The sequence below is a fragment of the Mauremys mutica genome, chromosome 20, assembly GCF_020497125.1.
Source record: "Mauremys mutica isolate MM-2020 ecotype Southern chromosome 20, ASM2049712v1, whole genome shotgun sequence".
NCBI lineage: Eukaryota > Metazoa > Chordata > Testudines > Geoemydidae > Mauremys > Mauremys mutica.
Window position 1 is genome coordinate 2,340,292 of NC_059091.1, and position 15,900 is coordinate 2,356,191.

Below are 15,900 nucleotides of genomic sequence, written 5' to 3' on the forward strand. Positions count from 1 at the left end.
AGAATCCCCATCAAGGGTTAGCAGCATAGACTCTAGGATGCATGGTTGAGCAGTTCTGATTCCATCCAGTAGAGGGCAGGAACATGGGTGAGCTTATGGCAGGGAACAAACCCTTTAGGACTGCAGCAAGCTCCAGGTGGTGAGCACATTACCCCATCCCCTTCCGCCACCCCGCGGGGCGCAGTGACACCGCTGAAAGGCACGAGGTGCTGCTCGGTTAGTCGCTATGTAGAAAGTGTGAAGCGCTGGAGAGGGGTATATTGGGGGTGTGCACAGGCATATTCACACAGGACGGGCTGGCCGTGCTGTTCCACCTCAGCTTGTTATGCACTGAAAGCCAGGAGTCATCCCCTTGGAGAACAGGGTGCATCTGCAGCTCTTCCTCTTTGCATACAGGATGAATGAGGCTATGAATGCAGGTACTGTGGCCAGGAGGGTGCTGGCCCGAAGGACGAAGGAGCAGCGCAGCTGGAGAATGGACACATGGAGACTCGCGGGCAGAGAATTTCAAAGCTGCCCTGTGGGATTTAAATGCACAACACCCATTGAAATGGATGGGAACAGTGTGTCTAAATCCCCTAGATGGCTTGGAAATCTTGGCCTTAGGCCCTGATCCTGCACTGGGCCGAGCCCAACCAGGCTGCATGGCGGGCGGGCGAGATCGGAGCCTGGCTTTCTAAAAGAACCCGACATGCAGCCTGTGGAGGTATGACGACGCCACGGCAGGTTTCGGTTGGTTTGGGATTTTTTGTTGGCAAACCTAGAAGCTCCAAAGAAAACTTCCCTGCAATGCAAACCCCTGGGGAAACGCATCCGTAGCCGGGGCCATGTCGGACACAAAGGGATCTGGGTTTATTCACTTTCCTGTCACAGGGGTCTGGAAAAACCAGATCCAGTTTCGTCACCATCACTAGGATTGGACGCTTCAGAATCTCCCAGCAAGAGTGGGACTGGAACTGGGATCTACCAGGCCCCACCCCTCCGGCTCAAGGATCTTCACCTGCTGTTACCTGTATAGGGCAAGTATCAGAGGGGGAGCCGTGTTAGTCTGGATCTGTAAAAAGCGACAAAGATCCTGTGGCACCTTATAGACTAACAGATGTACTGGAGCAGGAGCTTTCGTGGGTGAATACTTCACGTGCGTCTGACGAAGTGGGGATTCACCCACGAAAGCTCATGCTCCAGGACGTCTGTTAGTCTATAAGGTGCCACAGGATCTTTGTCGCTTTTTACTGTATAGGGCAGTGCATGCACTTGGCCAGTTCGGATTCCCTCCAGGAGAGGGCGGCGGTGCCCAGTCGATTAGTGAGCGCTACGCTCCCATGTGTTGGGGGTCTCTCCAAGCTCACAGCTGTCTAGAATAGCATGGGGGGGGGGGTGAAGAGATGGTTCCTTCCCCAGCTTCCCAGGGCAGAGCAAACCCACTGCAATGGCTGGGAGGCCCTGCCTCAGCCCTGTTCCAGAGGGGAGAGGGGCCTCGGGTCTCCGCCCAGGGGGCCGACTGAGGCCAGGATCTTGGTGCTTGTGGGAGGCTGCGAGCGCGTTTCACTGAACAGCATTTAGCAGCTGCTGTGGCCCCCGGCAGACCCCGCTCTGAGTGCAGAGGAGCAGAGCCCCAAGCCCCTGGGAAGCCTTTCGCTGGATCCCCCACTCCCAGCCACGCCTTCACCTGGTCACTTTGGCTCCCTCCTGCTGCTGGGTGGATGCAGCCCCCTGGCCTGCTCAATCCCCCCCGCCTCCAGCCAACAGCCCCCGGACAATCAAGTCCCAGCTCAGAGCCCAGCTGGAGGGTCACGGAAAGCAGGCAGGAGGCTGGAGAATGCAGCCCTATTAGGGCCGATCCACCTCCCCCAGCCCAGGGGAATCACCATGATCAAAGCTACCCGGTGAAGGGACCTTTCACAGGGTGCCCCCGACACTGATCCGGGAGGAGAGGGAACAGGGCCATGCCTGGGACTGGAAGGGAGAAGGCAGCCCCGGCACACTCCCACCAGGCTAATGCCCCTTCTAGCCAGGCACCCCTTGGAGACCTGCAACAGGGGGAAATGAAACCCCAATCCTCCCGGCCAAGAGAGTTTTACAATAACGTGTAATAGTCCCGCTGGTTCTGTGCCCTCCGCCAGCAGCTTCTCAGTCACGGAGCTCAGAGCATGTCACAAGGAAAATAAACACCATGACCCCCATTTCACAGAGGGGGAAACTGAGGCACAGAGCAGCGCTTCACCTACGCTCCCTGGCCAAGTTGGGAATAGAACCTAGAGTCCTGGCACCCAGTCCCCTCCTCTAACCACTAGACCACACTCCCTCCTAGGGACAGGAATACAGCCCAGGAGTCCTGACTCCAATTACTGGGGCACTAATCACTGCCGCAGGCTGCTGCCCTGCATAACAACGTGTTCTACAAACTTTCTATTGCAACCGATTTCCACAACAGTCAGACTTGTAACCTCAGGCCCTGGGGCTTTGCTTGATGCTGCGTCAGGGCACCACTAGCTGCATCTGTTCTTAGAGAGTGGGGAGAAAAGGAAAAGCCAATAGGAAGGAAATTCGTAAACCCAGTCCTGTGCTCGCTATGGGAATTGCTCCACCAACCACTGAAATGCAGCCACCTCTGGGGTGGAATGGGCAGCTGTTTGACAGCCACACACTGCAATGGTTTAAAACAGGAAGTGAAGTATCATCCTGTATCCCCCTGATACTGCGGAGGGAGTAGAGAGGTCAGAGCCCAGGGGATGGGAGCCAGGAGAGCTTAGGTGTGGGGGGGACTGATAGATTAGATGGGGTGGATGAACGGGGAAACAATAGTAAATACTTTTCCAAGCCCCGCCCACTAAACAACTTTGCCTAGTTAAGATACCAAACAAGGGTCCAAGTAGATTGTGCAGCTGTTCAAAGTACGATCCCGCCGGCCCTGGCTCCTTGTGCTTAGCACCACAGGGGGAGCTCAGACACCCCCAGGGCTCCTGCTTGACTGCAGGAAAAACCTAAGAGTTCGGAGGTATTCAAAGCCCCTCCCCTTCCCCATGGTTGAGCAGTTACCCAAACTAGATTTTGCAGATCTTCGGCGTCTGATCCTGCTCCTAATCACTCTCCAGAGGCTTAGAGGGGCAGTGGGCTAGATAACAGTCATACTGAAAGGATCATCTTTGACATTGGAGTGAGCAGGGACTGGGGTGAAGAGGGCGGTTCACAGCTAGGGTTTCAGGCTCTCTGCAAACTCAGGCAGCCATTGCTGCCCTGCTACACCCAAGTCACGGTTCCCAGGGGAGCCACGAAGGCTAGAAATCTCATAAACGAGAGCTGAGATCGTGGAGAACACAAGGGCAGTTTGGGAAAGGCGCTCATCCACGGTGCAGCCACGCACTGGCCCACTTCGAGCCCTGGCTGGACAGACAGACAGTGGCTGGAATGATGAGGGACAATCCAACCAGTCCAAGCACCAGTAACAATAAGACGCCGTGTAAATCGCTCCCGGGAGCAGACGCCCAGCTTGAGGGCTCAGCCTGGGACTTCCACGTGGCTGCAGCAGTTAGAGACACATGGACACATGGACAGAGCCATGGATCCCAGCAAGAGGCTGAAGGAAAAGCAAACACAGATCACTGGGGCTCAGGGACCAGGGAGAGCCGCAGGGCTGGGGCTGAGCAGGGAGCCGGCCAGAGCCACAGCCAGGGCCCGGATTAGTGCCTGCAGCCAGCTCCCCTCTCCCCGCCAGCCTGCTGGGCGCTGCAGAGTGGGATTAGCACAGCCTCCATCTGCCGAGCCTGCCGCACTGGGATTTCCAGCCCCATGAGTGGATCCCAGTGGGCCTGGCTCCCTGGTCCTGCTGGGGACGAGGCCTCGGCTCCCGCTGTCCATGGCTGCCCCATTGGAGCGTCCAGTGCCCCCACAGCTCCCCCATTCTACTGCAGGCAGGCTCCCATGTGAGCCTCTCTCCCCCACGGGCTCTGTGGCTCCCCGCCCCCACCCCAGCCCCATTGGGACGGCTTCTGCTGGGAGCCCCCAGCTGTGCCCAGGGAGGGGGCTGTTACTTCACAGCTCCCCACTTTCCTGACCCAGGGGGTCAGAGTGGGAACCAGGACCTCTGGGTTTTAGTCCCAGCTTGAGTAGGGGAGCAAAGTCCAGCTGCCAGAGAGGGAGGCCTGGAAAGCAGGACCCTGGCCTTCCATTTCCAGCTTGGGGGAGGGGTTACAGCAGCAGACTGGCCAGGACTCCTGGGTTCCATTCCTGGCTTTGCCATTGCCTCCCTGCATCACCCTGGGTGAGCCCCTTCCCCCGCTCTGTGCCTCAATTTTTGCATCTGTAAAACAGGGGCGTTGCCCCAGGACTCCAACCTCCGAGGAGGAACCAGCCTGCATTATTAGCTAACACCACGAAACCTCAGGGAGTACAAAAAAGCTCTTCCTAGCTAGCCTAAGTGCAACTGTTCCTATTATCCCTCTAAACGCCCAAGCCGGATTTTGAATCCAGGTATCCTGTGGCAGAGAGTTCCACAGGTTGTTTTCGCACTGTGTAACCTTTTAGGACTTGTCAGCGTGAAGCGGGGAGAACGATGCCTTCCCTTCACTCTTCAGCCAAGCAGGAGCCCCAGGACACCTCGGTTCTGACCTAGGCAGCGTGTTCCCAAGCAGCTCACTTACTCCTTCTAACTCAGTTTCCCCCAAACCAGAAATAATTCTGACCTACCCCTCCGAGGGCTGGCTCAGTTCCTGCAAAGCACTTGAAGATCCACTGACAGGGTTATGTGCATACAGAGTGTTAATCCAGGCCCAGTGGACGTTGACTCTGAAACCTAATGATAACACTATTCCATTGCTGATCTTTTTTGCAGCTGCTCTGCTGGTGGGTGAAGCACACCACCAATTATTCCCCCTCCCCCGACTACTCTAAGTTTTATATACAGCACCCAGCACCACAGTCTCAGAGTGCTGCCCAGCTTCAGCGGACGCACCCGTGCTCCACTATCCCCCATCCCCCCCCAGTCTCTCTTTCAGACCCTGAGCACAGAGACGCCAGGAAATTCTTTTTGCATACAAAACAAAGTTTAATTGATCCAGCCACCCCCACCCCCCACCCATGAGTGCTGCCCTTTCAACAGGGCTTGGGGAAGAGACTCCAACATCGGAAAAGAATCCACATTCAAATCCCCTTTGTGGCCTGAAATTCACAACAGTTTCTTGGTTTTATGGAGAACTAAGGCAACAGATGGCGAGGCAGGCGGGTGGGCGGAACCCTGGCCGGATCAGGGTTCAGCTGCCGCTGGCACAGCCGAATTGAGACCAGACTGGGTCTTGGAAGGACTGGAAAACTGATTCCGGTTCCAGCAGCATTAGGAAAAAAAAAAAAGGAAGTCCCGTTCTGCCCCGGTGGCGCAGCCGGGGAACTGGGCCCATGCTGGGGGCCGGGGCAGAGACCGCTGTAAACGTGTGCGTGCAGGCTTAGACATCGACTATAAATATCCAAAGCCCGCCCCCCCAAAAAACATGAATACATTTGGCAAGAAGAGCCCCTTCCATAAACGCAGTGTGCCAGATGCACGCGGACGGCTTCCAAGCCGGGAATGTGCAGACACAGGCCCTGCCCGCCGGGGAGCGCGGGGCCAGGCAGTGAGGTACAGTGTGTTTGTGGGTTACCCGTAACAACGCCAGGCCAGGCGGCTCTGGTGGCGTCTAGCCCTGGATTCCCTGCTCCCGGGGCTGCAAGCAAACGTCTAGGTAGAGGCGGGGAGGCCTGTCCCCCGCCCCACAGCACCGCCTCCGACGAGGACGCTCCAGGCAACAGTGCTCACATCAGGAGGCAGCTGCGCTCGGTGCAGTAGGAGTTGTCCACCCGGTCGATCTCCTCTATGATCCTGGTGAAGATTCCCCGGGTCATCTGCGGGGAGGGAGGGAGTGGGGAAGGGGGGCTGAGTGACAGCCGGGAGGCCAGCCCCATGGCCCCCTGAGGGATGGGAGAACTGGGGAGCCCCCTTGGGGGAGGTCCTGAAGGAATCCACCCGCCCAGCGCTTCAGGCACGGGGCTCTTGCTCCCCAGTATCTGCCGGCCCCCCCACTGCTCCCCACCCCTCAGGAGCACCTCTGTTCCAGCAGCAGCTGCATGGCTGCACTCTGGGGGAATTCAGTCACTCCTGTCTCTGCAGTGCAGGGACCGTACCCCTCTGTGCAGCCCCCTGCCCCCCCCACAACCCCTCAGCTCTGTTGAGAGGGGCAGATTCTCCCCCCTCCCCCGCCCAAGCCTGCAGGTACCAGGAGATGCTGCAGAGATGGCCCATGGGCTCCCGGGGCAATTCAGCATCTCTCCACCCCCCCGCGTGTCAGGACCAAGAGGTGAAATATACCAGACCTGGTTCTCTTTGGCCGAGGACTCCAGGAACACGGCCCCCCAGGAATCCGCCAGCTTCTTGCCCTCATCTGTCTTCACCTCCCGGCTAGACACACGACAGGGGGTGCAATGGGAGCCGGATGAGGAGCGAAGATCCCTTAGACCAGAGCTGCCCACCCCCCCACGAACGCGGGAGCGGAGGGAGGGGGCAGCAGCTGGAGCCCAGAGCTCAGCAGGGAGCTCTAGGGAGACGGGCTGCAGGGAGGAACTGGCTGACAGCCCACAGGGCCATCACAACAGCAGAGCCACTTCTTACCTCTCCATGGAGAGATCGGCCTTGTTCCCGACCAGCACCACCGGCATCCTGCGCAGGGGGGAAGGGTCAGGAGAGCAGAGTGAGCTGGGATCCGGCCGCCGCCTGCCCAGCTCCAGCGGGCCATGGCCCACGCACACCCAGCGGCCAGGTGTCCAGCCCTCCCTGGGGAGGGCCCCGAGGCCACGGCCCATTCGGCCAAGGGGCCCACTTAGCATGCACAGCCTCGGTGGGTTGTGGGGCAGGCACATGTCCCATTTGGAGTCCGGCAGCCGGGGATGGAGTGGGTCCACCCAGGGCAGCTGCAGACCCAGCCTCTCCCCCAGAGCCCCCGCGTTGGGGCAGACCGGGCCCCGGACAGGGGAGGGGAACTCTTACCGGGTCTTCCCTCTGCTTTCGTACAGCCTGTTGTGAAGGGTCTTAACCACCTGGAAGCTGCAGAGGGGAGACAGGGAGCGGTCGCTAAGGAGGCGCCACGGAGCTGCAGCCGCGCTGCTCCGGGGGCAGGCTTGGCCCAGCAACACTGATGACGGGATTCGGGGCCAACACTGGGGCTGGGCAGGTTCTGCTCCAAGAAGTGATTGTCAAACTGGCCCATCCCTGTGTCGAGTCGGGGGGGGGGCCCGAACGCCCCCCAGTCGGCTGGATCCCAGCCTGGAGCTGCCCGAGCCATCGATTAGCCTGGGCAGCAGGCAGCCCCGCCACGACTGGGGGGCACAACCCTGGGGAGGGGGGGCAGCCACTGTATTGCTGGTGACGACCCCCCCAGGGGCAGTTGGGAGAACAGCCCCCTCTCTGATCCGGAGTCACAGCCTGGCTGCAGCGTGGGGGCTCACGGCGCGTCCCCTCTCCCACGCTGGAGCCAAGCCCCCCTTCCCTCCAGGGGGAGCCCTCACCTTCTGAGCGAGGTGACCGAATAGACCAGCAGGTATCCATGGATCCCGATGCTGAAGGAGGGGGGCAGGATGGTGTACTCGTCCTGGTGAGCCGCGGGCACAGCGTTGGGTGAGAAACAAACAGACAAGGTCGACGCCCCCCTTCATTACGGGACCCCACCCCACTGAGACACAGGAGCCCAGCCCAGGCGCAGCAGAATCGAGCCAGGTCAGCACGCGGATGGGAGACCCCCAGCAGGCTGCAGAAAGCCAGGGCGGCATTTCAAGGTTTCGCTAGTGCCCCCTATGCCCCAGCGCCATGCTAAGGGACAGCGTTGGTGCTGGAGATTAATTCCTTTGGAAACACCGAACCTTTCACAACAGGTGTTATTTTGGGAGGGGGAAGGGCCTGACCAAATCCCTCCCCCTTCCTAAATTCTCTCTGGTCATCAGACATGATTTCCCCCTTCCTGACCTAAACTGCTGCCTTGATAGGTGATGGATTCCACCCCAGAGCTGGCTGCAGCACGTATCGGTTTTGGGGGCGGAGACCCATCAGGATAAGGCACCATGGGGAAAAGCTACAACTAGTCCATCCTGGCTGCCCCAAGGCCTTACCTGCCCTGCAGTATCCACTAGCTGGAGGTGAAATTCATCCTTTCCCACCATCAGCATTTTGTTGTAGGCTGGAGGGAATCAACCAAGCAAGAGTCAGTTAGAGGGCGTGCCCCACCCCCACAGCTCCCTGCTGCCCTCTAGTGGCTGATTTATGAGTCCGCGACTGCCCCATAGCGAATGGGCCTGGGTCCTTTGGACTCGGCGGGCCCAGGGTCAATCCCTGTGGGACGTCCCCTCCTACCTCAGGGTTCCGGCTGCTGAAGGCGATGAGGCCCCTGGAGCCCCTGGAAAGAAGTTGGAAGCTTCTGTACGCAATCCCGGGGTTAAGCTACACCAGCCCCCCAGGCTGAGCTCAGCTCCCATGGGCCACGGTCTCCTGTCCTGCCCAGCCAGCTGCACCCAGCAGAACCAGAGCCGAGCCCCAGCCATCAGGCAGCCCTCCCCGCGAGAAGGGCTTTCAGCTCTCCCTGGATGTTCAGTCGATGACAGATTTGAGCCCCAGCCGCGTGGCAGGGCAGAGCAGCTCCGCGGTGAGCTAAGGAGGGGGAAGCTCCGGAGCAGGGCTGGGATGGAGTCCAGCAGGTCTCCTGCGATTGCACACACAGGACTAGCTGCGTTTCCTGACAAGGAGCAGACCTGAGTAAAGGTCCACCCACCTCCTCGCTATTGGCGGGGCTGAGGTCTCCTGGAAAGCAGGAAGGGGCTCGGAACCTCCCAGGGCAGGAAGGAGGCAGGGGGTCACCACAAAAGCAAAAGGAAACATCCCCCTCCCCCACCCACCGACCCACCCACAGCACGTGGCCTTTCAGCTTACAGGCCCCTCGTCTGGTTATTCTGAGCTGGATTCTCGCCCGCGCTCGAGATCTATCTGAGCGAAACCCCAAGCAGAGCGAAGTGGTTTCCAGTCATCCTAGGCAAAAGCAACTAACGGATCGCTTTAGGGAGCCCTGATGGATACCTCGCCCCGGGCCCCTCCCTGCCCCCTGCAGAAGGCTCTGGATTCCAGGCAGGGAAGCCACCTTCGCACCCCATCCCCTCCCCAGCGGCTGGCGTCCTGGCTGGTGCTTTAACACGTGTGCGTTAAAGTGAGTTCGAGTTGTAGCGTGGACACCGCACACTCCTAGTCCTCTCAAAGAACAGTAACGTGGATCCCGCAGCCTGGTCGAGCGGGTGGGTTCTGTCCAGGACTCTGCCAAGTCCCACCCCATCCTTAAATAATGGGGGGAGGGTCTCCACAGCACCTCCCATGGAGACTGGTTTTGGTGAGGCCTCTAGGCACTACGGGGATAAATAATGTGCAAAGACAAGCACAATCCCCAGGGTAGAGATGCCCGCTACGGATTTCATCAGGCCTGAAAGGGCCCTGCACTCACTGCTTTCCACTGTAGGGTCGTAGCACTCCAGGAATTCCCCGTCCACGAACTGATGAGCCAGGGAAGTTTTACCTGGAGGGGAGAGATTTGAAACCTCATTGCTGTGAATGCCACAAATCTCTTTGTGTTCGTCTACACTGCAGTCAGACACCCGGCGTTGGCCCTGCCAGCTCCCTTGGGCTAAGAGGCTATTTAATGGCGGTACAAACCAGAGTCCTAGCGCCCCCAGGGCTCCAGCCTGAGCCCAAACGTCTGCACCACAACAAAACACGCCCTTCGCCCGAGTCAGCCCAGCACGGGCCAGCCACGGGGGTCTGACAGCAGTGTGGACGTACCCGTAAAGGCGGCTAGGAGCCACCCACAGACACACCAGGGCGAGGCCTGCCAGCTTCGCACCCATGTCGAAGTTCGCTGGGGACGTCCGAATGCGCCCCAGCACGAAGGGGGGGGAACCAGCCCCCACGGGTGGGTGTTTTTAGGCAACAGCCTGAACAGAGGGATTCGAACCCACCCGCCCAGACCCCATCCCGAGGGAGAGGAAACGTCAGACACACACATACACACCCCGTGCGGGGCAGGCCCCCGGCTGGACACCCCCGCACACAAACCGCTGAACGTGATCAGCGAAATCTAAGGAGACGAGTCAGTTCCCCGAGCGTGACCTCTGACCCCTGGTCATTTCCTCTCTCCCCTCGCCTGCCATGTGGCTCAATGGCAAACTGACCCCACATGACCCCTCCCCAGCCCCCCGGGGTCACAGCCGGGGGGTCCAGCAAACCACAGAGAGCTGCACACCCCAGAACGTGCCCATAACCCCCCCGCCCTGGGGCGCGCCTGGGAAGGACCCCCCCTCCTAGCCCCCCGCCTCCCCCGCAGATGCTGCTGAGCAGCTCGAAGCGTGCGAAGGGCTGGGCCAGGAAGCAGCAGGAAGCCCGCAGCGCAGGCGGGCCCGTCCCCTCCTCACCCCCCGCCGCAGACCCCCACCTGCTCCGTGCAGAGCCCCCCACGCCCTGCAGACGGCCCCTGCATCGCCCCCCCCCCCCCGACAGCGCCTGAGCCCCACCCAGCCGGCTGCACGCACCCCACCCCCCCCGCTCCTGCAGCGGAGCCCCGCCCCGCCGGACTCACCCACGGAGCGGTAGCCCAGGATCACCACCTTCCGGTAGCGCACCAGCGGCATGGCCCGCGCGGACAGCACCGCGCCGCTGAGCCCGGGGGCGGCAGGACCGGGGGAGAGCAACGCGGGCGGGCGGGCCCGACAACCTGAGCGATCAGAGCGCGCCCGGGCGGGGCCGGCACCGCAACCACAACACCCGGCCTCCCACGTGACCACAACACTGCGAAAGCCGCCGCGGCTATTGGCCGGCGTCTCGGCCGGAGGGGCGGAGACTCCCCCGAGGGGGGCGGGGAGCGGGGAGGGCGCATGCGCGGGGGTGGGGCCGGCTCCATTCATTAAAACGGAGGAGCGAAAAGTGGACCACGTGGTTTTACACACACACAGAGGCACAGAGCACGTGGGGGGGGGCTGTCTCCACAGCCTGACTCTGCCACCCCCCGGAATTGAACCCCCACTTCCAGAGCTGCTTCCACACACTGACTGCCCCACCCCCTGCCCTGCTGGGTATCTGCCCCCCACCTCCCAGCTCTGGTCCCCCTCCCTGCTCCAGGGGACCTCGCCGCCTCCTTGTAGTCCTGTCGCCTTCTGTCTCCCCGCCCCCGCTTCTGCACCCAGAACCTAGGCCCGGCCAGACTGGCTCAGACCAGTGGTCCAGCGACCCAGGGTCCTGCCTGCCGACAGTGGGTGCCAGGTGCTTCAGAGGGAATGAAGAGAACAGGGCCATTACCGAGTGATCCACCCCCTGTCGCTCATTCCCAGCTTCTGGCAGTCCGAGGTTTAGGGACACTCAGAGCATCGGGCTGCGTCCCTGACCATCTTGGCTAGTAGCCACTGATGGACCTGTCCTCCAGGACTTTGGCCCTCACCACATCGCTTGGCAACCAGCTCCACCGGTGACTGTGCGTTGTGTGAAGCAGAACTTCCTTTTGTTTGTTTTAAACTTGCTGCCCATTAATTTCATTGGGTGGCCCATGATTTGTGTGTTATGTGAAGGGGTAAATAACACTTCCTTATTCACTGTTTCCAAACCAGTCATGATTTTATAGGCCTCTATCATATCCCCCTCAGCCGTCACTTTTCCAAGCTGAACAGTCCCAGTCTTTTTAATCTTGCCTGAGATGGAAACTGTTCCATCCCCATAAGCATTTTTGTTGCCCTCCTCAGTACTTTTGTCAGTTCTAATATATCTTCTTTGAGATGGGGCGACCAGCACTGCAGGCAGCGTTCAAGGTGTGGCCGTACCGGGGATTTATATAGTGGTGTTAGGATATTTCCTGTCTTGTTATCGATCCCTGTCCTAATGGTTCCTAACATTCAATTCGCCTTTCTGACAGCTGCTGCACATTGAGTGGATGTTTTCAGAGACCTATCCACAGTGACTCCAAGATCTCTTTCCAGTGTGCCAACAGCTAATTTAGACCCCATCACTTCATATAGATAATTGTGAAGATGTTTTCCAATGTGCATTACTTTGCATTTATCTACATTGAATTTCATCGGCATTTTCTTGCCAAGTCGCCCAGTTTTGTGAGATCCCTTTGCGGTCTGCTTTGGGCATAACTAATTATGTAACTGCAAACTCTGCCATTTCATTGTTCACCCCTTTCTCCAGCTCATTTAGGAATCTGTCAAACAGCACTTGGGGATTGGTCCTGCTTTGAGCAGGGGGTTGGACTAGATGACCACCTGAGGTCCCTTCCAACCCTGAGATTCTATGACCTCATATGAGATCATTTCACTATTCTCACTGATCCCAGTACTGCTCCTTGGGAGACCGGGCCAGGAAGCAGCAGGAAACCGGCAGCGCAGGCAGGCCTGTCCCCTCCTCACCCCCTCTCTCGCTATACTGAGCAGACCCCGCTCTCTCACTCTACGGTGAGAACTGGCCATTTATTCCCACCCTTTCTCTTCTATCTGATCCCTGAGAGAACCTCTTACCCCACGACAGCTGACTTTGCTTAAGAGCCTTTGATGAGGGACCTTATCAAAGGTTTCTGAAAGGCCAAGTCCACTGGATCCACTGGATCCCCCTTGTCCACGTTTGTTGACCGCTTCTCTTCCCAGAGAATTCTAGTAGATTGGTGAGGCATGATTTCCCTTTTCAAAAGCCATGTTGACTCTTCCCCCAACAAATCATGTCCATCTGTGTGCCTGATAACTCTGTTCCTTACCACAGTTTCAAACAATTTGACTGGTACTGGTACCCTGCCAGCACAATACCCAGGATGCACTGCCCCCCCCCTCCCCACTTTCTGGAGGTCCCCTGGTCTCCATGCTAGTATGACGGGCATGGCTGGCCACAGAGGCCACGACCAGCACTAGCCAATATTCTAGGGAGAGGGTGGATTCCCATCTCAATGGGGAGACAGCCCCAGTATTCAGGGATTCCCAGCCCGGAGTGGAGTCGGGACTTGCCCATGCTGAGATGGAAACATCCCAAGCTGTTATGTTACAATTAGCTGCCCTGAGCCTAGCCTGGGTGTGTGTGTAATAAAATAACTTTCCCTGTAAATAAACCACATGCCAGATAAGACTAGGGGCAGGTGGGAGCCTGTTTTGTTCTTTCCAAAGCGGACGGCCATGCAGTTGGGGGGCTGGGGTGGGCACTGGGAGGGGGAAATATGTGGAGGTGGTGGAAGAATTTTGCTTGTAAACAAGTGTAAAGGTCCTGGCTGGAGCCTGCCCTCAGGGGCTGGGTGCTCCTTCCTCAGAGAAGTGTCCGAGCACATCAGCTCCTGCTGGGCCTGTCTGCAGCAATCAGCCTTGTTTATTGCAAACCCAGCAGGAAGCTTCAGGGCCTGTCTACACTGCAGTTGTCAGCGGGCTTGGGCCAAGGACCCCGGCAGGGTCCCAGAGCCTGAACGTCTACACCACAATTAAACAGCCCCTTACCTCGAGCCCCAGGATCTTGAGTCAGCTGGCCCGGGCCTGCCACAGGGGTGTGACTAGATGTACCCACTGGCACAGTGCTTGGCCGTCCCATCGTCAGGGCAGGTTGGGGCAGGGAGGAAAGCAGCCGTGGTGGGCTCGGGTGGGGGGTCCTTATGCAGCGTCTCCTTTTAGTCTGTATCAGACTGAAACCTGGGACAGACACAGCCTCCCCACGGCCTAGGTGAGGGCAGCCTGGGGACAGGGCTGGGGGAGCTCTTGTAACCAGAGGAGGGGCCCAGGCAGGAAACCAGGGTCTCTCTGCAGCAGGGCAGGGATCCCTGAGGTCTGTGGCACCCGTGTCAGGAGCCTGGAGTGGGACCCGCAGCTCCCAGCCCCAGGGCCCTGCTCTGCCCTTCCCCCGGTGACACGCCCTCAGCAGGGGGCCATGCATGCGCTCCAGGGCAGCAGGCTGGGGCTAGTTCCCTGCCTGGGTGCTGGTCCCCCATGGCCTCCTGGGCACCCGGATGGCAGGGTGGGGGTGGGGAGAATCCTGCCCCATGGTGCTGGGCCTGGCTCTGTGTGGGGATCCCAGCCACGGAGATTTAACCCTTCTGGCCTCTGCCCCCTTTGCCTGGGCCACGTGAGGGGCGAGGTCCCGGGGCCCTTCCTGGGCTCTGCTCCGGGTGCTGGCGGGTGCCATGCAGGGGCCACCGCCTCGAGCTGCAGGCCGGTCTCCTGCATTGTTCCGCTGGGACACTAGGGGGCAGCCGACACCAGCTCACCCATATCAGTGTCTCTAAACACCTGTACCCCCCCCCACTCCCACCCCCAGGGAACCGGGGGACAGGTGGGAGCTGGCAGAGCCCAAACCTGGGAGATGTGGGGCGGGGGGATGGACCCTGCCACCTCTGGGTCGCCTGCTCGAATCCAGCCCCCGGCCACTCACAGGGGAGATGAGTTTGGGGAGGTCTCAGCCCAGCTCCCACTGGGCAGCCCCGCGGCAGAGACATCCAGGCCTGGCTGCGCCCAGCTGACCGCGTGGGGGAGGGGGCTGAAATGGGCAGGCTGGGGTGGGGGGTGATACAGGGAGAGATGAGATTGCAGGGGGCTTGGGCAGGACAAGGTGACTGGGGGGTGCTGGGAAAAGGGGACGACGGGGCATTGGCAGAGCCGAGGGGGCAGTGGGGGCGGGGGAGGTTCTGCCTGGCCTGTTGCATTTGCCCCCTGCCTGTCTTATGCCAATTCCTGCACAGCTCAGCCTCCCCTGCCCCCTCCCCTGCCCTCCCAGCGCTAGCCAGCCCCCGGGGCCTGTGGACAACGAGACGCCTCCCCACTCCCGGGGGACGGTGCTGGGTCGTGGGGACGGGGGCTGCTCCTCTCATGGGTAAGGCCTTGCTAGGTTGTGGTTGGGGCAGGGGTCAGCCAGCAAATGGGGGGAAGGGGGTTGATTATGCAAAGGTGCCCACAGTGATCATGGGGGGGGGTCTCAGTGGATGGAGGATGGGGTCTGCTAATTCCTGCTGGGTGTGGGTTGAGATTAGACCTGAATCTGGATCAATTTCCCCCCACCGCACATTTTCCTGCATCATTTCCTCAAAGGGACTCAGTGCAAAAGGCTCAGGTGTATGGTTTGGTTTGGTTTGGTTTTGGGGGGGGGTTCCCCTTTGCACACAGTCCCTGGCCTTCCAAATTCAACCCCCCAGGCAGCCCCCTTCCCTCTGAGCCTAGAATCCCCCCCCCCCGTTCCCAAGAGTCTCCACGCTTCATTTCGGCTCATAAGCCAAAAAGCTCCGGGCTTGGTCCTTTCCGGGTCTCCCAGCACGAGTCACCCACTTCCCCCTGCGGCTGGATTGTGCTGGGGCTCAGGAGGGGGCTCAGGGCTGGTCTCGCCCCAGTGCTGGGGGTGGGGGGGGTCAATGCAAGAGAGAAAAACGCACCTGTTCTTGTGCCTGAGGTGCAATGGGAACTGCTGGGTGCCAAGCTAGGGCGGGCATGACGGACGAGCTGTTCCGCCAATAATACCCCCCCCAAGCAAGCTGGGAGGCAGATCTGCTGGCAGCAGGTCCCTGGGGTGCTTAGCCATGTGCTCGCCCCAGGAGAGGAGCAGGCGGGGGGGGGGCAGCCTGCCACCCTCTGAGCAAACCCTGGCTGCTCTCACAGCCCGGCGCCCACTTGACCTTCACTATGGAATGTGCAATGGGATTCCGGTGGCACAGAGTCAGAGCCGGGGCCCAGCCGCCCCCCAGGAGCCATGGGAAAGGGGCTTGGTGTGTGTCCTGTGTGTGCCTGGGCACCTGGCTGCTTCCCCTGAGCTAAGCAGCAGCGGGTGTGAGCAGTGGGGGGGGGGGGGGTGGAGACCTGGTGCTGCAGCTGCAGTGGGGGCTGGGGGGGTTAGTGCTGGGGGGGTCACCT

The 15,900-nt window shown here is 59.9% G+C and overlaps 1 protein-coding gene across 1 annotated transcript; it reads right to left on the bottom strand.

Annotated features, from left to right (window-relative positions):
- Window positions 1–5,076: 5,076 nt before the first annotated feature.
- RHEBL1 (RHEB like 1) lies at window positions 5,077–10,827 on the bottom strand. Its single transcript, XM_044995597.1, has 8 exons — window positions 10,629–10,827; window positions 9,501–9,572; window positions 8,128–8,195; window positions 7,531–7,613; window positions 7,013–7,069; window positions 6,638–6,685; window positions 6,343–6,427; window positions 5,077–5,874 (listed from the first exon to the last, which is right to left on the bottom strand). Exons 1-8 carry the CDS (start codon window positions 10,678–10,680, stop codon window positions 5,785–5,787), a joined length of 555 nt encoding a protein of 184 aa, XP_044851532.1. The 5' UTR covers window positions 10,681–10,827; the 3' UTR covers window positions 5,077–5,784.
- Window positions 10,828–15,900: the final 5,073 nt, after the last annotated feature.